At 41.7% G+C, this 25,856-nt stretch overlaps 1 protein-coding gene and 1 long non-coding RNA gene across 2 annotated transcripts; one reads left to right on the top strand and one right to left on the bottom strand.

Annotated features, from left to right (window-relative positions):
• Positions 1-25,856, bottom strand: LOC125003528. The gene is made up of 4 exons (XM_047577510.1): positions 25,763-25,856; positions 23,548-25,382; positions 10,774-12,349; positions 1-453 (listed from the first exon to the last, which is right to left on the bottom strand). Exons 2-4 carry the CDS (start codon positions 25,222-25,224, stop codon positions 272-274), a joined length of 3,435 nt encoding a protein of 1,144 aa, XP_047433466.1. The 5' UTR covers positions 25,225-25,382; positions 25,763-25,856; the 3' UTR covers positions 1-271.
• LOC125002648 lies at positions 19,438-22,879 on the top strand. Its single transcript, XR_007111804.1, has 3 exons — positions 19,438-19,600; positions 19,799-19,880; positions 19,967-22,879. It is a non-coding gene; the product is annotated as an uncharacterized LOC125002648 (long non-coding RNA).

The following is a 25,856-nucleotide window of genomic DNA, read 5'->3' as shown; positions in this document are numbered from 1 at the left end:
GTCAGTTTATGTGAATCAAAGTCATGGTGAGCAGTGAGAGCCTCCGTGGCTAAACAGACACAGGAAGGAGCGCCACCCAAACAAAGTCCAACATCAAGCAAACAACAAACCAGGAGACGACAAAGTACCGCCCACCAAGTGGGACTGACAGCTGATCTCTGAGCAGTGAAGACATGACACAACAATGAGCTCTCAGCTACAACCATGGAGACCAAATCACCTGGAGACTAGAAGACACATTTTAACCAACTGTCCCTGAAGAGACTTCTGTCTATTTCACTTTCATCAACTCAGCAGTGGCTCCAACATTAAATAACCAGAGTCCAGCATAGAGAGGCTGAGTGAATGTGGTCTGGACTCTGTGGAGGAGAGTCATGGTTTCAGAGACGCTGTAGAAAGACAGAAGACCTGCTCTGTGATCCAGGTACACTCCTACTCTGGAGGAACCAGGACCTGAGACGGGAGTTTTCACTTTGTTGTGGATAAATGTGTAACTGTTTCTGTAACAATATAATGACCAAGATTTGTCATTGGATCCAAACAAACAATCATCTGATCTCCCTGCTCTGCTGATATTCTTGTATGCGACTGCTACATAAACTCCTCTTCCTCTCCTCTCCACCTCCCAGTAACAACGTCCAGTCAGACTCTCTCTACTCAGGACCTGACAATAACCAGTGAATCTGTCTGGATGATCAGAATAAGACTGAGGTTGATTCATTACTGTTACTTTTCTGTTCCCCTCAGATAATAACAGAAGTGTGTGTGCTGTGTTTGGATCAAGTGTGATTTCACATGAATATTTCCAGAATTCATCTCTGGTCTTTGGCTCTGGTTGTGGCAGTAAAATATCCACTTCAGTCACTGTCACTGAGATGTTTGTCCATGTCTCTCTCAGAATGTCCTGTAGTTTCTCTCTGGTCTCTGTCACAGCTGCTTTCACGTCATCAAAGTTCCTCAGAGGACGAATCTTGATGCTGGATGAGTGTGTAGACTCACTGGGTGGTGGCAGTGAGGGGTAGTTGTGTAGAAACTGGTTGTGATCCTCTGTGTTTAAGAGCTGCTTCAGCTCGGAGCCTTTCCTCTGCAGCTCAGTGATCTGCTGCTCCAGCTTCTCCTCAACATCTTTGACTCGACTCTCTTCAGTTTCTGCTGGGATCTGACCAGCTGCTCCACATCAGAGCTTCTTTTCTGGAGGAGACGGATCATCTCAGTGAAGATCTCCGACTGTCCTCCACTGTTTTATCAGCAGAGTGAGCCATGGCCTTCAGCTCTGTCTAAGCAGCTCCACGTCTTTGCGTCTCTCCTGGATCGTCTGCTGGATGTTTTCTAGCATCTACCTCCACCTCCTTCTGCTTCTCAGTCCTTTCTGCTGCAGCTGAGACTGTGTCGTGGCCTTTATGTTCATCCACAGAGCAGAGATAACAGATACTCTGCTGATCAGTACGACAGAACATCTTCATCACCTCATCATGACGAGAGCAGATGTTCTCCTGGAGCTTCTTGGACGGCTCCACCAGCTTGTGTCTCTTGAACTGAGCTCCATCATAGTGAGGTTGGAGGTGTTTCTCACAGTAAGAAACCAAACAGACCAGACAGGACTTGAAGGCTTTCAGCTTCCTCCCAGTGCAGAAATCACAGGCCACATCTTCAGGTCCAGCATAGCAGTGATCAGCTGGAGCAGCTTGGAGTCCAGTCTTCTTCAGCTGCTCCACTAACTCTGCTAACATGGTGTTTTTCTCCAGGATAGGCCTCGGTATGAAAGTCTTCCTGCACTGAGGGCAGCTGTAGATTCCCTTCTGGTCTTCTTCATCCCAGTGGCTTTTAATACAGTTCATGCAGTAGTTGTGTCCACAGGGAATAGTCACAGGATCCTTCAGTGGATCCAGACAGATGGAACAAGAGAAGGTTTCTCTGTCCAGCTGAACTCCTTTCTGCTCCATTTCACCTCTCAGTGTCGACGACTGTGTGAGTTTCTGTTTGCTAGAAGTGAAACTAGTCTGAGCTCTGATCTGAACAACATGTGATTGTACAGTGAATGGAGCCTGTCAGCTCTCACACTTCACCACATGCTGCTTACACCCATCTTCAATGTAGAGATCTAAAGGGGAGGGAACAAGGAGACATGAGGAAATATGAGTGGAGCTGCTCCAGGAAGAGGGAGGAGTTATCAGACTCTGACTTGTTCCAGGAAGAGGAGCAGACGACAAAACAAGTCACAATAAAATCCACATCATTCATGGTCATAGACGCCATAGATATGTTACAGTTACACAGTGATTCTACTGGATGAGCTTTTTAATGCTAATTAATTCAGTCAACAGTGAATACAAACGGTCAGAGCCTACTTACTTGTTTGTAGCTGCACAGAGGAACTGCTTCACTCCACAGCAGGAAAAGAAAAAATGGTTGCAGTTTTTTTGAAGATGTGGATAAAACTAAACACGTGACAAAGAAGGAGGGGCTGTGTTTATTTCCTGGTCGGCAGTAGTGAAGGGAAGTCTTCTATTTTATCCTAATTTATCAATTACGAATGGTTTGTGTGTTATATTATTATCCACTGTTTTCATAAAAGTCTAATTTTTATATATTTGAATTCATTACTATTGTTTAACATTTCAATCAAAGCTTCAAATGAACAACTGAGCCACAGTAAACAAATCAACAAATCAAGTCTGAACATCATGACACTTTAGGTAAAAGTCTAAATAAAGGGTACTTTAAGAATCCACCTGTATGAGGCACGAAAATTATAGGTGGTGTTGCAGTTTTTGTTTTTCTTCTAAAGACAGTTTATTGTATTTTATTTGTGGAATAATAAAGTAGTGTAACCAGTCTGTTTTACGACTTGTTTTCATAGCGTAAATCCGTCAATGCAACATTTTGAACCTGGGGCCCGTTTCAGAAAGAGGGTTCAACAAAATCTGAGCTGAAACGAGTATCGAGTATTATACGAGTAATACGAGTCAATCCCTGTGCTCGGATTGAATGAAAATCCTCATTGGTTATCTGACTGTGTCTGCGTTCTGTGATGGGCGCCGCGCCGCGCCCCTCCCCTACACAACTACACGTGTGTTGCTGTGTCTGCTCTGGTCACTCTGACACACAACAGCTCTCTGTCTCTCAGGTTCGCGGTCTTTTCCGTCAACATTTAGAATTTCTTCAGTTACAGGTTTGTTTTTACTCAGGTTTGTACTTATCAACCAGTGGAGTTCTGGTAAACGTGTGTTCGTTCGGACGTGGTGCAGATTAATGGGACTAGTTGCCTCTCTGCCTGTCAGAGATTTTTTTCTTTTTCCTTTTTTCTTCATGCAGAGTGTCTGACACTGTCTTGATATATTTCATTAAAAAATAAAGGTAGCAGTGGTATAAATATTAAAAAATTAAGCTACACACTCACACTGATCGGTATGATGAAAGAATGTACCTATGAAGAAGGTGGCATCTTCTTGGGAGGGACTTACATTTGAGAGATAAGTTGCCTCGCTTTCTCTCTTTGTTTTATGGCAGTGGCGGGTTTTCCTTTCTCATTAATTTGATCTTTTGCCTCTATAATAAGTACGTCCTGCTCCGACGGGGAGACGAACGCTGCTCGCGGTGCCATGGTGAATCAGTGAATCTGTGATCGATCGCGGGGTCTACTTGAGGAGCCGTGTGAGCGCTCCGATCCAAGATTGGTTAAACCTGGCTTAAAGAATCCGTCTCCGCTCATCCTGGCTTGGTGTTTGTGCAAACGAATAAGTCTGGACGCTCTTGTTTCGGACTCGATGAGCCTAGGCTTAGTCACTAATCCTGGATATCTGAATCCTACTTTTGTGCAACGGGCCCCAGGTGTGGATAACAAAAAATAAAAAAATCACACTGATAAAAACAAATTAAATGTTAAAAAAATATATATGAGTATGCATGAGTATGAAAACTTGTCAATTACATTTTACTTGATAATTGCAACAGCATGTGTTGCATTCATTGTTGCAAAACTTGTTCTGCAAATAGTTCGTTTGCTATCGTTATCAAAACCACAATTTCTGATCAACCCATATCAATTGCATGCTTAAAATAACATACCGGTTAAAGCCCCGCCCAACAAAACCAGATCCACTTCCGGGTTAAACCCCGCCCAATCCGAGTACAGATACAGATAATTCGTATGGTTAACAGATACAGATAATACTGTAGTCGCTCATCCCTAGTGTGCATCTATAGCTGTAATAATATAAAGTTACCTGTGTTTGTGTTTGTGTGTGTGTGTGTGTGGTAGAGGAGTGTGTGCTTGTGTGTGTTGTTGTAACATAAATGTATGGGAGACAGGGGTCAGCAGTATTAACAGCAGAGATATCAGAGGAGCCCCTGATTAATGAATTGTGAAGAGACAGACAGAAACATCGTGAAAAAAGGTGATTTTCTCTGCTCTGGTCTCAAGTTTGGGCTCACTGTGACAAAACGGTAGCTCTTATCAGAAAAACACACAGACCGTGGGCGTCATAAGATCTTCCTGGAGACTTTGATATGTTATTTGTCTTTCTACACTAAACATTTTGGAGACACATGCAAGTTTTAAACAGGCTTCTGCTTATGTGCAGAGAGAGATGTGACCGCACTCAGAGGCTCACAATTTAAATTCTGTACGTCTCACTGCTTTGATGAGCACATTGTGAGACACAACAAGTTTGTCTACAACTGTAGAACAATCGTGTGTTCGGTGTAAACTGTGGCCAGGACGACCATGGAAAGAGAAAAATGTCAGACAATTTCAGACAACTTCTCCACTTTGGCTGATGATGTCAGTGATTGATCAAAAAATATATGACCTATCAAAATGTGGATTAATACACCAATACACAAGTGTCTACAGTAAATGAAGTCTCTACGTGAAAGTACGCCTGAGCAGTAGACGTTTGAAAATCTTTCAGGGCAGTTTGGACAGTGTCAAAGGACGCTGTCCCGGGGTTGGGGACTTTCTTTCTTCTCACTGCTTCCATATACTGCTGAAGTGATGGCCAGACTGCAACATCCCTCTCTACCACAGGCAGGTTCTCAATCCACCGATGACCACAAAACGGTGAGGGCAAGATGGTGGATTTTGTGACGGCGCTGTAGTCTTTTGTGCGCTGTGGTCTTCTCTCCTTGCTGGTACGTTGTGGAACAGTGTGTGCACGGCTCTCACAAGTTTGTCCAGCTGCCACATGGTGAAGCCACTTTTCAAAGAACTACGCGACGTGTGCAGTCCACAGCTACGCACAGAAACAAGCTGAGCACCTCCATACAGTTCTGCATCCTCTTGTTGGAAAAGTTCAAACTGTTTGAAGTTCATTGGGCCCATCCATTGAGACGGACACTAGGCTCCTGAGGTTAGTTGGTCCACACACTCCTGAGATGAAAATAAATCTTTGCAGTTTTATAGTTCAAGTTACTGTCCTGAGTCTTATTCTGTTACTTCTGGTATCATATCTAGTACTGTGCTGCTGATAAGAAGAAGACTCATGCAACGCTCGCTACTAAAACACTTTACTTACTTTGACATGTTTCAGTACGTCCTGAGCTGTCACATGTCCCATAAAACTGGGACCCCAGGTACCTTGACTGGACCCGCTCGCCTTCCCAAAAACGTACGTGCAGGTCCAACTGCTTGGTCTTGTTCCTTTGACTCAGACTTTGGTCGAACGTCAGCACGAACGGGCCCTTAACTTTGGAGATGAGGTCTCTCTTGGTGAAATGGGCTGATCCAAATCGCTTCATCTTCAACGTCTCGTCCGTCTCGTCTTTTCCGCACTTTTTTCTCCATGTCAGAATCCGGGAACATGGTCTAGAACAGCTCATCAATGTTCTCATTGCCAGTATATGACTGGTGCTTAACCACCGTGTGAAGAGTCCAGAGCACCTCCTCTTTTAGTGTGGGCGTAGACCCAAACGCTGTCCACAGGTCAACTGGAGTTGTAGCAGATGGGGTCGCGCTGGACCTCGATGCTCCAGATCCTGATGTGGAATAATACTGGCTGATTGAAAGCGTCTGCTGCTGGCATTTTATGGCATCTTCATGTTTTTCTGATTAGCCGTGGGATTCCAGCGCCTTGATGCCCAATGTTCCAAGATTCAGACTTGTTTTTTTGCACAAGGTGCAGTGTGCTTCATAAATACACTGTGTTCCAAATTATTTTGCAAACGATATTTGTCTCAGATTTTCCTAAATAGTCAATGCAAATGACAGTCGGCATAATTTTCACGTCATCAACCGTTAGTTTAATGAATTCTAATGTTACTGAACAAACCTCCCAATGACAACAGTATTTTTTTTAAACATGAAAAACTTAAAATGCACTGTTCCAAATTATCACGCACAGCAGAGTTTTATCACATTTCACAGGTTGTTAAGAACTGAAAATGCTCATCTTTTGAATCTGCAGCATTAGGGTCATATTTACTGAAAGCAAAAGCTATTTCAATCAAAAACATCTCAACATGTGGAGTTACATTTTAACATAGGACCCCTTATTTTATAGCAGCTTCACATTCTTGCATCCGTTGACCTTGTGAGTTTTTGGAGGGTTTCTGCTTGAATGTCTTTGCAGGATGTCAGAATAGCCTCCCAGAGCTGCTGTTTGGATGTGAACTGCCTCCCACTCTCATAGATGTTTTGCTTGAGGATGCTCCAAAGGTTCTCAATAGGGTTGAGGTCAGGGGAGGACGGGGGCCACGCCATGAGTTTCTCTGCTTTTATGCCCATAGCAGCCGATGATGCAGCGTGAGATGGTGCGTTGTCATGCATGAAGGTGATTTTGTTACGGAAAGTACGGTTCTTGTTTTTGTAGCATGAGAGAAAGTGGTCAGTCAGAAACTCCACATACTTTACAGACGTCATTTTCACACCTTCAGGGACCCTAAAGAGTCCGACCAGCTCTCTCCCCATGATTCGGGCCCAAAACATGACTCCACCACCTCCTTGCTGACGTCGCAGCCTTGTTGGGACGTGGTGGCCGTCCACCAACCATCCACTACTCCATCCATCTGGTCCATCCAGGGTTGCACGGCACTCGTCAGTGAACAAGACTGTTTGAAAATGAGTCTTGTTGTATTTCTGGGCCCACTGCAGCCGTTTCTGCTTGTGAGCATTGTTTAGGGGCGGCCGGATAGAAGGTTTACGCATAACTGCAAGCCTCTGGAGGATCCTCCACCTTGATGTTCGTGGGACTCCAGAGGCACCAGCAGCTTCAAATATCTGTTTGCTACTTTGTAACGGCATTTTAGCAGCTGCTCTCTTGATCCCATGCATCTGTCTGGCAGAAACCTTCCTCATCGTGCCTTTATCTGCACGAACCCGTGTGTGCTCTGAATCAGCCACAAATCTCTTAACAGTACGATGATCACACTTAAGTTTTCCTGAAATATCTAAGGTTTTCATACCTTGTCCAAGGGACTGAACTTTTTCACGCTTTTCGGCAGCAGAGAGATCCTTCTTCTTTCCTATATTGCTTGGAAATGGTCATCTGCTTAATAATGTGGAACGCCCTTCTTAAGTAGTTTTTTACTTAATTGGACTCATCCAGCAAACTAATTATCACAGGTGTCTGAGATTGATTTCAGTGATCCAAAGAGCCATGCGACACAATACCATCCATGAGTTTGATTGAAAAACAAAAAATGTAATCGTTATGACACTTGAATACAATTTGCATAATAATTTGGAACACAGTGTTTTTCCATCCACCGGCTTTAAACGTGCTTTAAATTCTTTGTTCTGGAGCCATAAATCATTGAATTTACATTTTAGTGTTAACATACAAATCAGATTAATGCTAGTAGATGGACGCTAGCATACGGATGCTAACAGATGAATGCTAACAGATGAACGTTAACCTACGGATGCTAACATGGATGCTAAGAGGCAGATGCTAACCCGGATGCTGACAGACAAATGCTAGCATACAAATCATATGAATGCTAAAAGATGAATGCTAACACACAGAAACTAACATGAAAATGAGATGAATGCTCACATACGAATGCTAACACGGATGCAACAGACAGATGCTAACAGACGGATGGTAACACGGTTGCTAACATGCCAACATACAAATCAGATGAATGCTAACATACAGATGCTAAAACAGATGCTAACATATAAATCAGATGAATGTTAACAGATTAATTCTAACGGAAGAATGCTAACACACTGATGCTATCATATGAATGCTAACACAAGAAAGCTGACACACGGATGCTAACAGACAGATGCTAACAGAGTATCGAATATAAATCAGTTAAATGCTAACATGCATGGTAACAGATGCATGCTTACACGGATGCTAACATACAAATCAGATGAATGCTAACAGACAACTGCTAACATGGTTGCTAACACAAGAATGCTATCAATGCTAACAGATGAATTAATAAACATACAAATCAGTTCAATGCTAACACGTATGTTAACAGGCGGATTCCAACCCAGGTGCTAACAGACGAATGCTGATACGGATGCTAACAGATGAATGCCAATAGGGCCAATGCTAACATGGATCCATGCTAATTCGGATGCTTACACAAATCAATGCTAATACGGACGCTAACACGGACGCTAATACACGAATGCTATCAGATGAAGGCTAACAGTGCAATGCCGAAAGACGAATACTAACACAGACTGTTCACAGACGAATGCTAACACGGATGCTAACAGAAGAATTCTTTCAGATGAAGACTAACAGACGAATGCTAACAAATGAATTAATAAACATACAAATCAGTTGAATGCTAACACGGATGCTAACAGGCGGATTCCAACCCAGGTGCTAACAGACGAATGCTGATACGGATGCTAACCGATGAATGCCAATAGGGCCAATGCTAACATGGATCCATGCTAATTCGGATGCTTACACAAATCAATGCTAATACGGACGCTAACACGGACGCTAATACACGAATGCTATCAGATGAAGGCTAACAGTGCAATGCTGAAAGACGAATACTAACACAGACTGTTCACAGACGAATGCTAACACGGATGCTAACAGAAGAATTCTTTCAGATGAAGACTAACAGACGAATGCTAACAAATGAATTAATAAACATACAAATCAGTTGAATGCTAACACGGATGCTAACAGGCGGATTCCAATACAGATGCTAACAGGCGGATGCTAACACGGATCTATGTTCATATGGATGCTAACACAGATGCTTATTCACGAATGCTATCAGATTAAAGCTAACAGTCGATTGCTAACATCATCCATGTGTCTTCTCCCTCATCAATGCACACCTGTGGCATTTAACTCCACCCCCCCTCACCTGTGACCTCTGACCTCTTATTTCCTGTGCAGGTAGAAATGTTATCGCCATCTAGGGGCCACCACTACAAATACCATTCAACTAAATAGTGAAAACATAAATACTTATATCACTTATTAACATAAAATAAACACTGAATGTGAGATTAAATGGCTCCTACATTTGGGTTCACAACAAAATCTTATTACCTGTAAAATTATTACCTGGTTTATTCTGAAAAATGTTCCAACATTGTTGTATGCAAATATAATATTACCACAATTTAAAAGGACTAGAAAATGTAACGTTAAACTTTGAACACTACAAGGCCTGTGTCAGACTCTTCTGCTGGATTGTCTCATCAAGAGCTTCATCTTCCTCCATGTAAACAGGGCTCAGAGAACACAGACAGACAGAGATGGCAGAAAGTTGAACAGAAAACACAAGGCTGTCAACTTAAGGGACTATTTGATTCAAAAAGAAAAAGAAAGAAAAAAGATGCAATAAAAAAGAACCAAATGCAAAATGCTGAGATCCTGGAATAAAGACAGGAGACGGTCATTTGTTCATGTGTGACAAACAGCAGCTTTATTCATCATGTGAAGCTTCAGTTTGTTCTCCCATTAAATCAGTAAAGTTGATCAATGACTCTTGTTCAGTGATTTCATGCACAGATTCACTTCATCCACACAATCAGTTAGTTGGACTCAGAATATCAGCTATGTACAATCAGATAATGACTGATGTCCTGATTGATGATGATCATGATCACTACAGTTGACATGAGCTCGTCTCTTCATCCATTTCAACAACAACAACAACAACAACAACAACAACAACATGTGGTCTCCAAACCACTCAGTGGAAATGTAATTGTAGATTTCTTTCTTTCCAAAGTCAGAACTAAATCTCTGTGATAAAGGAAGGTCTGCTGGTTTCTCTGTTGAGGCCCATGCAGCGGAAGAGGAACAACAACATACAAACACATCAACACAAATGTTGATGAGACGTTCAGAGCACAGACAAGTTCAGATTCTCATGTGGACAAATGTCAGTTTATGTGAATCAAAGTCATGGTGAGCAGTGAGAGCCTCCGTGGCTAAACAGACACAGGAAGGAGCGCCACCCAAACAAAGTCCAACATCAAGCAAACAACAAACCAGGAGACCACAAAGTACCGCCCACAAAGTGTGACTGACAGCTGATCTCTGAGCAGTGAAGACATGACACAACAATGAGCTCTCAGCTACAACCATGGAGACCAAATCACCTGGAGACTAGAAGACACATTTTAACCAACTGTCCCTGAAGAGACTTCTGTCTATTTCACTTTCATCAACTCAGCAGTGGCTCCAACATTAAATAACCAGAGTCCAGCATAGAGAGGCTGAGTGAATGTGGTCTGGACTCTGTGGAGGAGAGTCATGGTTTCAGAGACGCTGTAGAAAGACAGAAGACCTGCTCTGTGATCCAGGTACACTCCTACTCTGGAGGAACCAGGACCTGAGACGGGAGTTTTCACTTTGTTGTGGTAAAATTCATATTTGTTTGTGTCACAACGTAATGACCAAGATTTGTCATTGAATCCAAATGAAGATGCTCTGCTGATATTCTTGTATGCGACTGCTACAAAAACTCCTCCTCTCCACTCCACCTCCCAGTAACAACGTTCAGTCAGACTCTCTCTACTCAGGACCTGCCACGAACCAGTGAATCTGTCTGGATGATCAGAATAAGACTGATGTTGATTCATTAATGTTACTTTTCTGTTCCCCTCAGATAATAACAGATGTGTGTTTGCTGTGTTTGGATCCAGTGTGATTTCACATGAATATTTCCAGAATTCATCTCTGGTCTTTGGCTCTGGTTGTGGCAGTAAAACATCCACTTCAGTCACTGTCACTGAGATGTTTGTCCATGTCTCTCTCAGAATGTCCTGTAGTTTCTCTCTGGTCTCTGTCACAGCTGCTTTCACGCCATCAAAGTTCCTCAGAGGACGAATCTTGATGCTGGATGAGTGTGTAGACTCACTGGGTGGTGGCAGTGAGGGGTAGTTGTGTAGAAACTGGTTGTGATCCTCTGTGTTTAAGAGCTGCTTCAGCTCGGAGCCTTTCCTCTCCAGCTCAGTGATCTGCTGCTCCAGCTTCTCCTCAACATCTTTGACTCGACTCTCTTCAGTTTCCTGCTGGGATCTGACCAGCTGCTCCACATCAGAGCTTCTTTTCTGGAGGAGACGGATCATCTCAGTGAAGATCTCCCGACTGTCCTCCACTGTTTTATCAGCAGAGTGAGCCATGGCCTTCAGCTCCTGTCTAAGCAGCTCCACGTCTTTGCGTCTCTCCTGGATCGTCTGCTGGATGTTTTCTAGCATCACCTCCGACTCCTTCTGCTTCTCAGTCCTTTCTGCTGCAGCTGAGACTGTGTCGTGGCCTTTATGTTCATCCACAGAGCAGAGATAACAGATACTCTGCTGATCAGTACGACAGAACATCTTCATCACCTCATCATGACGAGAGCAGATGTTCTCCTGGAGCTTCTTGGAGGGCTCCACCAGCTTGTGTTTCTTTAATGGAGCTACATCATAGTGAGGTTGGAGGTGTTTCTCACAGTAAGAAACCAAACAGACCAGACAGGACTTGAAGGCTTTCAGCTTCCTCCCAGTGCAGAAATCACAGGCCACATCTTCAGGTCCAGCATAGCAGTGATCAGCTGGAGCAGCTTGGAGTCCAGTCTTCTTCAGCTGCTCCACTAACTCTGCTAACATGGTGTTTTTCTCCAGGACAGGCCTCGGTATGAAAGTCTTCCTGCACTGAGGGCAGCTGTAGATTCCCTTCTGGTCTTCTTCATCCCAGTGGCTTTTAATACAGTTCATGCAGTAGCTGTGTCCACAGGAAGTAGTCACAGGATCCTTCAGTAGATCCAGACAGATGGAACAAGAGAAGGTTTCTCTGTCCAGCTGAACTCCTTTCTGCTCCATTTCACCTCTCAGTGTCGACGACTGTGTGAGTTTCTGTTTGCTAGAAGTGAAACTAGTCTGAGCTCTGATCTGAACAACATGTGATTGTACAGTGAATGGAGCCTGTCAGCTCTCACACTTCACCACATGCTGCTTACACCCATCTTCAATGTAGAGATCTAAAGGGGAGGGAACAAGGAGACATGAGGAAATATGAGTGGAGCTGTTCCAGGAAGAGGGAGGAGTTATCAGACTCTGACTTGTTCCAGAAAGAGGAGCAGACGACAAAACAAATCACAATAAAATCCACATCATTCATGGTCATAGACGCCACAGACGTGTTACAGTTACACACACATTGCTCTTATTATCCTGACATTTATTAACTAGTGCTGAACAACCAAGAGTCCTGGAAGAGATTTTCCATGTTAACGTTGAACGTTTAAAGGAGCCAATGTTAAAACTCTTGATTTGATCTGATTTCCTGATCTGAATGAATGACCTACCATCAGTCAGGTAAATAATCTACAGTGAATACAAACGGTCAGAGCCTACTTACTTGTTTGTAGCTGCACGGAGGAACTGCTTCACTTCACAGCAGGAAAAGAAAAAATGTTTCAGAGCAGGAAGTAGCTGCAGGTTTGAACCTCGATCAACAGTTGCATCATAAAACTAAACACGTGACAAAGAAGGAGGGACTGTGTTTATTTCCTGGTCGGCAGTAGTGAAGGGAAGTCTTTTATTTTGTTCTAATTCAACAATTATGAATGACTTGTGTGTTGAAATGTCATTTTATCATCCACTGTTTATTTCATTTCTATTGTTTAACATTTTAATCAAAGCTTTAAATGAAGAACTGAGCCACAGCAAACAAATCAAATCAACTCAGGCCAAAGTCTGAACATCATGACACTTTAGATAAAAACTGAACTGATTTTCGTTGTTTTCCGGGCTTCCCTCCTTCCTCGTGGTCATTGGGGCCCTTTGTCCTCTGGATGAGAGAGGATGTTGAAGGCCATCACCAGAGAGCCTCTATTTAAAACCTCGGCTCCTGCCGTGACGTTACGCCATCGTGACGTCGTTTCCATAGCAACTAACACTCATTAATTTGATGACATTAGACTCGACAACATATAAAAAGACTTACATCTTGACTTGAACTTAACACCAATGACTGTGACTTCACTCGGACTTGAATCCACATGTTAAAAAAGTGCATTAATCAATTTATTTCACATCAGTGAACAACTCAACCCTCCTTCTCCTTCTCCTCCTCCTCCTCCTCCTCCTCTCTCTCATTCTCTCTGTTTTTGTCTCGTCTGTGTGTGAGCTACGGTTTCACTAAAGAAACAAACAAAAAAATCGCTTTATGAAAATGATATCAAGGATAATTTCATTCGGCTACAAAAACTATGAACTGGTCAACATAAAACCAATTGCAATACTCAATAGTTACTCTCAGCTTCACCTAGAATAAACACCTGTAATACATTTTACATCTTTGGTCGCTTTATTTATAATGAAAACATATTCACGCATGTTATTCAGTTTCATCAGCTTATTTGTGCATTTACTTTCTTACAAATCTTGTGTTGATTTGTAATTGATGAATAAAACCAAAATGCTAAAATTGGTTGTTTTTTAAATAACCAACGCCACAGCAGATTCAATTATTGAGGTCCAGATACCTGGCTGGAGGAAAGCAATATTCCCTGTACATTTAAAAAAATATCATAGATATTTTAAGCTTAGATTAAGATATAAAATAATATAGTACACGAAATATAATACAGTAACTTAAACAATGTTATTGTATATACTCGGTCATTGAATCAGTAAACCAGTTGAGTCTCTGTAATGATGATTAAAGTCCAGCAGGTGTCAGTATTGAGCAACACAGTGACACAGCACCGATACAGTATCAAACACAGTTTGAGTAACGTGCCGCAACGCTTCACGAGGCCTCATCTACCCATCACTATACCTGTAACGGTGAAATCATCTCAGGGACATTTTATATTCCGGTAGGATGCTGAAAGGTTTTCAACTATATTTCGCTCCACAACACATATCTTCTGAAACTGCAAGTTTCTTTTTTATTTTAGATTTATTTCAGATTAAGCTTTTATCTAGAAAATACCAGACCATGTTTGAGGCTAAGCCAAAGGAGAACAGTTTGTGTATGATCTGGAAAAAGGTGCAAATTAACTTGAGAGGATGGACTAAAACAAAGTGTAAAGCCTGTGTGGGATTCTACAACAAATATCTGTTGTCCTGCTGCTTTCTCACTTTCTGCTTTTTATCCTGCGTTTAAATAGACAGGACGTCTGCAGAGTTCCTGCTGTTCAGGATCAGCCTCCTTCTACATGTAAGTATTTAAATGCATGAGAAAGAGATATAACAGGACACGCATGACTTCCACACTTTATTTCTATTTAAATTGATGAGTGCAGCTTGAACACACACAGCTGAAACAACTACAGTAACTACAACACATGAGGTTCAGTAAGTGCCGTAAATCCGTTAACGCATCTTAGTGGAAATCCATGAAAATGCTGCACGAATCAATGAATGAATGAATGAATGGATGAATGAAATGCAGAGTTGGTTCATCTCCAAACATGACGATGCCCAAACATTTAAACCAAACTATTCTACTTTGGTCTCATCTGTCCACTGAAAAAATGCCAACAGTCGTCTTCATGAGGTTTAGCAAACTGATGGGAGAAATGTTCTTTTTTGGAGACAGAGCATTGTCTTGGTCCTTGTCCTCATGGTTGTCCAGTGGATTCATCAACATTAACATTAACCAATGTGAGAGAGGCCTTTCGCTGCTTAGAAGTTCCCTGGGTTCCTCTGGTTCCTCTCAGATTATTATGGAGTGATCTTTGTTGGTGGACCACTATGCAGAAAATTCAGAGGGTCTAATACTGTAGCATCTCAACTATGTGGAGGATAACAAGCCTAAAAAAATGATCAAAAAAAATCAAAAAACTAATTTCATAATGTTCTCTATGTTCTCCAGATCCTCCAAAGCTTCCCTCTGTATCAGTGAGTCCATCTGGTGAGATAGTGGAGGGTAGTTCAGGGACTCTGACCTGTAGCAGTGATGCTAACCCAGCAGCTAACTACACCTGGTACAAGGAGAACCAAACACTGAGTCAAGGATCAGATGGTGTGCATGCTTTCATTTCTATCAGCTCTAACAACAGTGGAAACTACTACTGCAAGTCTGAGAATCAATACGGATATTCAAAGTCTTCATCTCTGTTCATAGATGTCCAGTGTGAGTATTAATTAATTAATCACTTTGTTGGAAACATTCCCAAATATTGTAAATCTTAGCCTGCTAACTTTCTAAACTATGGCTCCGTTCAGACTGATCTCCAGTGACCAGCTTAAAGTACACGTGTGAACTCACCACAACACTGAGGACACATCAGAGTAACTTGACCTGAGTCCACATTTAGTGTCACTACTCAGCAGTGGAGCTGTTCCATGAGCAGAATGTTGCTTCATTCAGGAAATAACACACGACTGCTATTATAGATGATGATAGCCTCAAGTGGTGTTTGTTCATTAGTAAATAGAGCTGCTACCAAACTATATAATAAAAAAACAACTGAGAAAGAAGTGATTATATCTTTCAAAAAGAACTGTTATGTTGATGTATAAGCAGACATGTGGAGTTAAGTTGCGTATTTCCTCAATAATCACAAATGTCTAATTCTAACACTTACTAGATTTAATTAGTTTTTGCAGGTCAGCTACAGATAAATAAATAAATGATACATCAGGGTGTTTTCCTTTGGTGAGAGAGAGACTTAACTACTTGTTCTAAAATATCAAAGTTATGACAATCAAACCAGTGTCTGTGGTTCTGATACAACAATAGAGATCCACTGTAACTAACAGCTGTTATAAAATTATAACATTTGACCCAAATGATCAAATGACAGGAAATTATATTATTACATTGATTATTATTATGAGATCAGATACCAAGTGTTGGCTGGGGACACATGTGGAGACAAGTACTTTAACCTGGACACTAGTGTTTGGATTATCCAGGACAGATGTTCATGAAAGGTCTGAATCTGCCTGAATACAAGTCTGCTTGATGACAAATCAGTCATACAAGATGTGAGTTCTGAAATTAAGACCTTTCTTGACCATAACGACAATGGAGAAGTGAACCCAAATGTATTATGGGATACATTAAAGGCAGTGGGCAGGGGTAAACTGATATCCCTCAGTACGGCAATCAAGAAGGCAAAAGAAAATAAACTAAAACAGCTTGAGGACAGTTTAAAAGAACTGGAAAAGCAACACTGCAGAAACCAAGACCCCCAAACCCTGTTAAAAATGAAGGAAATTAAGGAAAAATGCGAAACTACTAGCAAAGAAAACACGCAAAAACCAAATTTCCCAATCAATATACGAAATATTGGACTGTAAAACAGGACAAATATACTATAACTTAGAGGAAATCAATGCTGCTTTTCAATCATGTTATAAGAACCTATATTCGCAGCCAGTGCTAGAAACTAAAATAAGATAAAATAACCTTTCTAGACTCATTAGATCTACCTACAATTGGGGATCATCAAAATAAACGTTTGACATCACAGATTAGAGAAAAAGAACTGGAAACGGCACTGAATAAACTTAAAAATAATCAGACACCAGGAAGCGATGGACTACCGGCTGAATGGTACAAAATATTTATAGAAGAGCTGAATCCAACACTTCTTAACTCTTTTAACTGGACATTAGAAAACAAGTCATCCCCACCTTCATGGAACGAGGCGATCATTTCTGTTATCCCCAAGGAGGGAAAGAATAAATTGCTATGTCGTTCATAGTGGCCGATCTCGGTTCTAAACCAACCACTATAAACTATATGCATCAATAATGGCCCGAAGATTAGACTCATTCATGCCAGAATGAATTGATAGCGACCAAACTGGGTTCATCAGGGGGCGTCAAACACATGATGATATCAGACGCTCTCTCCATATGATACAGAACAGCAGGAAAAATAAAATAAGTGCAGTGCTGGAAAGACTAGATGCAGAGAATTACCCAGAAACCCAGAAAAATGCCTTCCTATCATTTTAGATCTCCTTGATGTGTTTGGCACATATTCTGGTTATAAACTGAACATTCAGAAAACTCAAGTATTAACGTTCAATTATATCCCCTCACAGGAGCTCAAACACAGAATACCAGTCGACTGGTCTCAAAAAGTCATTAAATATTTGGGAATTTGGTTGACTCACTGTCCTAATGATTTGTACAAAAATACTACGAAACAAAAAAATCAAAGAAGATCTTGGTATCTGGACAGCTTTTTTTTTTTTTTATTAAGCTTTAGTGCAAGAATCGACCTTATAAAAATGTCTATTTTACCTAAACTATCATATCTATTTATGTCACTGCCTGTTAAAATTCCAACAAGTCAATTTCATGAATGGGACAAACAAATTTCGCGTTTTATTTGGAGAAGGAAAAAAAACAAGGATTAAATACAGCACATTGACTGTTAATGAAGAAAGGGCTGGTATGTCTCTCCCTGATCTCAGGAGTTTTTATCTTGCTGCCCAGTTAAAATATGTGTTTCTCTGGTGTGATGGTGGATATGAGGCTAAGTGTCGGGACGTGGCAGGGGAAAGCAGGGGCATCCCTATAGAAGCGGTGATTGGTGGAAACAAATTAATGGCAACACTTCAAGAGCATTTCAACACATTTGTCTCCTTTACATTACACATCTGGTTTGGGATTGTGAAGCAATTCAATTTGTGGAACCAACTGAAAACAATCTGATATGTTGGACATGACACAGACTTTGAACTGAAGTATGTTATGGACTCCAGGTTTAAGTACTGGACAAATAAGGGTTTTACTGCTTATTGTAATATAATGGAAAAAAAAAAAATACGCTACAAAGTTTTCAAGCACTGAAAGAAAAATATAACTTAGAATATCAGGATTTTCTTTCGATATCGACAATATTTTATGAAAGAAGTCCGGGTAAAGGAAACTGCAGAATCACAACGAAATAACACAATTAATAATACGGGCATATAAAGGTACCTGTAAATATGTTCAAAGCTTGCAAAGCATTGCAAAGAGCAGAGATGATACCACAACATACATCAGAGAGAGATGGGAGAGAGAATTGTAAACTTGTAAACATTGGGATAATATGTGTGGTGATGCTTTTTCCACTTCTTGTTCTATTTGTGGCGCGAATTCTGTTGGAAGAACCTTGTTGTTTTTTTTCTAACACCCAGAATGAAAACATATTCAATAACAGCGGTTTACACCTGCTGGAGGAAATGTGGACGTGATGAGGCAAACCACGACCACATCTTTTGGAGTTGCCCAGGACGACGGCCCGTTTGGGACGATGCTGTGAAAACCACACAACGGATACTGGGACAGCAGAGTCCTCCACCATTTACAACTCTTTTTCTAAGTCATTTACCTGACGGGATGGCAGAAAATGACAAATACCTCTTAAAAATAATGTCTGTAGCAGCAAAAAAAAAAAAAAAAAAAGCTATCACCTGTAAGTGGCTGCAGTCAGACCCACCCACAAACTCTGACTGGTCAGAGGTTAATGAAGAAACTCACCAGATGGAGAGACTAACGTTCCTGCTCAGACTGAAAAGGGATCTGTATCACGCAAGATGGGAAAAATGGATGGCGTTGTTGACGATCGAGGAGGGTCATTCATGACCTCCCCCTCCTTTCTACTTTGACTTTATCGTCTTGCTGATGCTCTGTTTGATGGGGCATATAACCACCAGTTGCTTTCCAAGGAACCAAACTGTTTGAACTGAGTAGAGCAAAGATTGTATTTGCTGATCCCCTCAAGTGATTCAGTAGCCTGGCTGTGTTATTTCTCTTTTGAAAGTACTGTGATGTTGTCATGTTTGACTATTCCTGACATGAAAACTAAGAAAAAATATACGTATCAAAAGAAACGTCTGAATCTGTCTGGGATGGTTTTGTGCAACATATCCTGTTTATAGTTGTGTTGTTTCTGCTCCTTGAAGAACTGATCTCATTTTAGCTAGAAACAGACTTGTTTTAATTCTCCTCCAGATCCTCCAAAGCTTCCCTCTGTGTCAGTGAGTCCATCTGGTGAGATAGTGGAGGGTAGTTCAGGGACTCTGACCTGTAGCAGTGATGCTAACCCAGCAGCTAACTACACCTGGTACAAGGAGAATGAAGACTCACCAAAAGCTTCAGGACAGATCTTCACCATCACTGACTTCAGACCTGAACACAGAGGGAGTTATTACTGTGAAGCCCAGAACAGAAGAGGACGTCATAACTCCACCTTACACCTGGTTGGTGTCACAGGTAAATAAAGATTCAAATATCAGTTCACTGCATCAGAGATTATCAACAAGTCACTGCAGAGAAAACCTCCAGTGATTCTAAAACAACAACATCTACTGTCAGGATGTTTTTACACGGTTCATTGTTTCTTTGCTTGATCTGAACAATCAACTCTGTTAGTGACACAAAGACCTCATATCAGTGTTTGTTCATTTGTAGGAAAATTACCAGTAAAACTGAATGTCATCAGGTTAACTTTGATGGTGCTGGTTCCTCTGCTTCTTTTGATTCTGTGTATGAGGTGAGTGTGTTTATTTTTTTAACTTTACATTCATTTACTTTTAAATTTGTTTTCATCCGTTGTCTTATTTCTTGGATTCCATCCAGGAAGAAGAAACTCTTCAGCTGTGGGACTGAACCCAATGAACCTGTGGAGGCTGTAGAGGTGAAAGAGATCAGAGCATGTGACCAGAACTGATTATTAACCATGTGCTGAACTGTAGATGTGAACCACAGAACAAATCCATAATGCTAACAGATGAATTAATGAACATACAAATCAGTTGAATGCTAACACGGATGCTAACAGACGAATGCTAATATGGATGCTAACATGGATCCATGCTAATACAGATGCTTACACAAGTCAATGCTAATACGGACGCTAACACGGACGCTAATACACGAATGCTATCATATGAAGGCTAACAGTGCAATGCTGAAAGACGAATACTAACACAGACTGTTCACAGACAAAATGCTAACACGGATGCTAACAGAAGAATTCTATCAGATGAAGACTAACAGACGGATGCTAACAGATGAATTAATAAACATACAAATCAGTTGAATGCTAACACGGATGCTAACAGGCGCATTCCAATCCAGATGCTAACAGACGGATGCTAACACGGATGTATGTTAATATGGATGCTAACACGGACACTAATACACGAATGCTAACACAGATGCTTATTCACGAATGCTATCAAATTAAAGCTAACAGTCGAATGCTAACAGACGAATGCCAACACGGATGCTAACAGAAGAATGCTATCAGATGAATGACTTAACATACAAATCAGTTGAATGCTAAGACGGATGCTAACAGACTAATGCTCAGAGATGAATGCTAACAGACAACTGCTAACACGGTTGCTAACACAAGAATGCTATCAATGTTAACAGATGAATTAATGAACATACAAATCAGTTGAATGCTAACACAGAAGCTAACAGGCGGATTCCAACCCAGATGCTAACAGACGAATGCTAATACGGATGCTAACAGATGACTGCCAATATGGATGCTAACACGAATCGATGCTAATACGGATGCTAACATGGGCGCTAATACACGAATGCTATCAGATGAAGGCTAACAGACGAATGCTAACAGATGAATTAATGAACATACAAATCAGCTGAATGCTAACACGTATGCTAACAGGTGGATTCCAACCCAGGTGCAAACGGACGAATGCTGATAAGGATGCTAACAGATGAATGCTAAAACGGATCCATGCTAATACAGATGCTAACATGGGCAATAATACACGAATGCTATCAGAAGAATGCTAACAAACGAATGCTAACAGATGAATTAATGAACATACAAATCAGTTGAATGCTAACATGATTGCTAACAGACGAATGCTAATACGGATGCTAACAGACGAATGCTAATACGGACGCTAACACGGACGCTAATACACGAATGCTATCATATGAAGGCTAACAGTGCAATGCTGACAGACGAATACTAACACAGACTGTTCACAGACGAAGGCTAACAGGTGGATGCTAACACGGAAGTATGTTAATATGGATGCTAACACGGACAGTAATACACGAATGCTAACACAGATGCTTATTCACGAATGCTATCAGATTAAAGCTAACAGTCGAATGCTAACAGAAAAAAGGCCAACACGGATGCTAACAGAAGAATGCTATCAGATGAAGGCTAACAGACCAATGCTAACAGATGAATGACTGAACATACAAATCAGTTGAATGCTAAGACGGATGCTAACAGACTAATGCTCAGAGATGAATGCTAACTGATCAGTTGCTAACACGGTTGCTAACACAAGAATGCTATCAATGCTAACAGATGAATTAATAAACATACAAATCAGTTGAATGCTAACACAGAAGCTAACAGGCGGATTCCAACCCAGATGCTAACAGAAGAATGCTAATACGGATGCTAACAGATGACTGCCAATATGGATGCTAACATGGATCCATGCTAATACGGATGCTAGCATGGGCGCTAATACACGAATGCTATCAGATGAAGGCTAACAAACATATGCTAACAGATGAATTAATGAACATACCAGTTGAATGCTAATACGGATGCTAACAGATGAATGCAAATACAGATGCGAACATGGGTCCATGCTAATACAGATGCTATAACAAATAAATGCTAATACGGATGCTAACACGGACGTTAATACACGAATGCTATCAGATGAAGGCTAACAGTGCAATGCTGAAAGACGAATACTAATACAGACTGTTCACAGACGAATGCTAACACGGATGCTAACAGTCGGATTCCAAGACAGATGCTAACAGGCGGATGCTAACACGGACACTAATACACGAATGTGTGTCTTCTCCCTCAATCAATGCACACCTGTGGCATTTAACTCCACCCCCCCTCACCTGTGACCTCTGACCTCTTATTTCCTGTGCAGGTAGAAATGTTATCGCCATCTAGGGGCCACCACTACAAATACCATTCAACTAAATAGTGAAAACATAAACACTTATATCACTTATTAACATAAAATAAACACTGAATGTGAGATTAAATGGCTCCTACATTTGGGTTCACACCAAAATCTTATTACCTGTAAAATTATTGCCTGGATTATTCTGAAAAATGTTGCAACATTGTTGTATGCAAATATAATATTACCACAATTTAAAAGGACTAGAAAATGTAACGTTAAACTTTGAACACTACAAGGCCTGTGTCAGACTCTTCTGCTGGATTGTCTCATCAAGAGCTTCATCTTCCTCCATGTAAACAGGGCTCAGAGAACACAGACAGACAGAGATGGCAGAAAGTTGAACAGAAAACACAAGGCTGTCAACTTAAGGGACTATTTGATTTGAAAAGAAAAAGAAAAAACAAATATGCAACAAAAAAGAACCAAATGCAAAATGCTGAGATCCTGGAATAAAGACAGGAGACGGTCATTTGTTCATGTGTGACAAACAGCAGCTTTATTCATCATGTGAAGCTTCAGTTTGTTCTCCCATTAAATCAGTAAAGTCTGATCAATGACTCTTGTTCAGTGATTTCATGCACAGATTCACTTCATCCACACAATCAGTTAGTTGGACTCAGAATATCAGCTATGTACAATCAGATAATGACTGATGTCCTGATTGATGATGATCATGATCACTACAGTTGACATGAGCTCGTCTCTTCATCCATTTCAACAACAACAACAACAACATGTGGTCTCCAAACCACTCAGTGGAAATGTAATTGTAGATTTCTTTCTTTCCAAAGTCAGAACTAAATCTCTGTGATAAAGGAAGGTCTGCTGGTTTCTCTGTTGAGGCCCATGCAGCGGAAGAGGAACAACAACATACAAACACGTCAACACAAATGTTGATGAGACGTTCAGAGCACAGACAAGTTCAGATTCTCATGTGGACAAATGTCAGTTTATGTGAATCAAAGTCATGGTGAGCAGTGAGAGCCTCCGTGGCTAAACAGACACAGGAAGGAGCGCCACCCAAACAAAGTCCAACATCAAGCAAACAACAAACCAGGAGACCACAAAGTACCGCCCACAAAGTGTGACTGACAGCTGATCTCTGAGCAGTGAAGACATGACACAACAATGAGCTCTCAGCTACAACCATGGAGACCAAACCACCTGGAGACTAGAAGACACATTTTAACCAACTGTCCCTGAAGAGACTTCTGTCTATTTCACTTTAATCAACTCAGCAGTGGCTCCATAATCATAAAATAACCTTAGTCCAGCATAGAGAGGCTGAGTGAATGTGGTCTGGACTCTGTGGAGGAGAGTCATGGTTTCAGAGACGCTGTAGAAAGACAGAAGACCTGCTCTGTGATCCAGGTACACTCCTACTCTGGAGGAACCAGGACCTGAGACGGGAGTTTCGACGTTGTTGTGGTAAAATGTGTAACTGTTTGTTAAACAACGTAATGACCAAGATTTGTCATTGAATCCAAATACACATTCATCTGACCCCCCTGCTCTGCTGATATTCTTGTATGCGACTGCTACATCAACTCCTCTTCCTCTCCTCTCCACCTCCCAGTAACAACGTCCAGTCAGACTCTCTCTACTCAGGACCTGCCAATTGAAACCAGTGAATCTGTCTGGATGATGAGAATAAGACTGAGGTTGATTCATAAATGTTACTTTTCTGTTCCCCTCAGATAATAACAGACGTGTGTGTGCTGTGTTTGGATCCAGTGTGATTTCACATGAATATTTCCAGAATTCATCTCTGGTCTTTGGCTCTGGTTGTGGCAGTAAAACATCCACTTCAGTCACTGTCACTGAGATGTTTGTCCATGTCTCTCTCAGAATGTCCTGTAGTTTCTCTCTGGTCTCTGTCACAGCTGCTTTCACGCCATCAAAGTTCCTCAGAGGACGAATCTTGATGCTGGATGAGTGTGTAGACTCACTGGGTGGTGGCAGTGAGGGGTAGTTGTGTAGAAACTGGTTGTGATCCTCTGTGTTTAAGAGCTGCTTCAGCTCGGAGCCTTTCCTCTCCAGCTCAGTGATCTGCTGCTCCAGCTTCTCCTCAACATCTTTGACTCGACTCTCTTCAGTTTCCTGCTGGGATCTGAGCAGCTGCTCCACATCAGAGCTTCTTTTCTGGAGGAGACGGATCATCTCAGTGAAGATCTCCCGACTGTCCTCCACTGTTTTATCAGCAGAGTGAGCCATGGCCTTCAGCTCCTGTCTAAGCAGCTCCACGTCTTTGCGTCTCTCCTGGATCGTCTGCTCGATGTTTTCTAGCATCACCTCCACCTCCTTCTGCTTCTCAGTCCTTTCTGCTGCAGCTGAGACTGTGTCGTGGCCTTTATGTTCATCCACAGAGCAGAGATAACAGATACTCTGCTGATCAGTACGACAGAACATCTTCATCACCTCATCATGACGAGAGCAGATGTTCTCCTGGAGCTTCTTGGAGGGCTCCACCAGCTTGTGTCTCTTTAATGGAGCTAAATCATAGTGAGGTTGGAGGTGTTTCTCACAGTAAGAAACCAAACAGACCAGACAGGACTTGAAGGCTTTCAGCTTCCTCCCAGTGCAGACATCACAGGCCACATCTTCAGGTCCAGCATAGCAGTGATCAGCTGGAGCAGCTTGGAGTCCAGTCTTCTTCAGCTGCTCCACTAACTCTGCTAACATGGTGTTTTTCTCCAGGACAGGCCTTGGTATGAAAGTCTTCCTGCACTGAGGGCAGCTGTAGATTCCCTTCTGGTCTTCTTCATCCCAGTGGCTTTTAATACAGTTCATGCAGTAGCTGTGTCCACAGGAAGTAGTCACAGGATCCTTCAGTAGATCCAGACAGATGGAACAAGAGAAGGTTTCTCTGTCCAGCTGAACTCCTTTCTGCTCCATTTCACCTCTCAGTGTCGACGACTGTGTGAGTTTCTGTTTGCTAGAAGTGAAACTAGTCTGAGCTCTGATCTGAACAACATGTGATTGTACAGTGAATGGAGCCTGTCAGCTCTCACACTTCACCACATGCTGCTTACACCCATCTTCAATGTAGAGATCTAAAGGGGAGGGAACAAGGAGACATGAGGAAATATGAGTGGAGCTGCTCCAGGAAGAGGGAGGAGTTATCAGACTCTGACTTGTTCCAGGAAGAGGAGCAGACGACAAAACAAGTCACAATAAAATCCACATCATTCATGGTCATAGACGCCACAGACGTGTTACAGTTACACACACGTTGCTCTTATTATCCTGACATTTATTAACTAGTGCTGAACAACCAAGAGTCCAGGAAGAGATTTTCCACGTTAACGTTGAACGTTTAAAGGAGCCAATGTTAAAACTCTTGATTTGATCTGATTTCCTGATCTGAATGAATGACCTACCATCAGTCAGGTAAATAATCTACAGTGAATACAAACGGTCAGAGCCTACTTACTTGTTTGTAGCTGCACGGAGGAACTGCTTCACTTCACAGCAGGAACAGAAAAAATGTTTCAGAGCAGGAAGTAGCTGCAGATTTGAACCTCGAT

The sequence above is a fragment of the Mugil cephalus genome, chromosome 2, assembly GCF_022458985.1.
Source record: "Mugil cephalus isolate CIBA_MC_2020 chromosome 2, CIBA_Mcephalus_1.1, whole genome shotgun sequence".
NCBI lineage: Eukaryota > Metazoa > Chordata > Actinopteri > Mugiliformes > Mugilidae > Mugil > Mugil cephalus.
The sequence above is the reverse complement of the archived record's forward strand: the minus strand, read 5'-3'. Positions and strand labels throughout refer to the sequence as shown.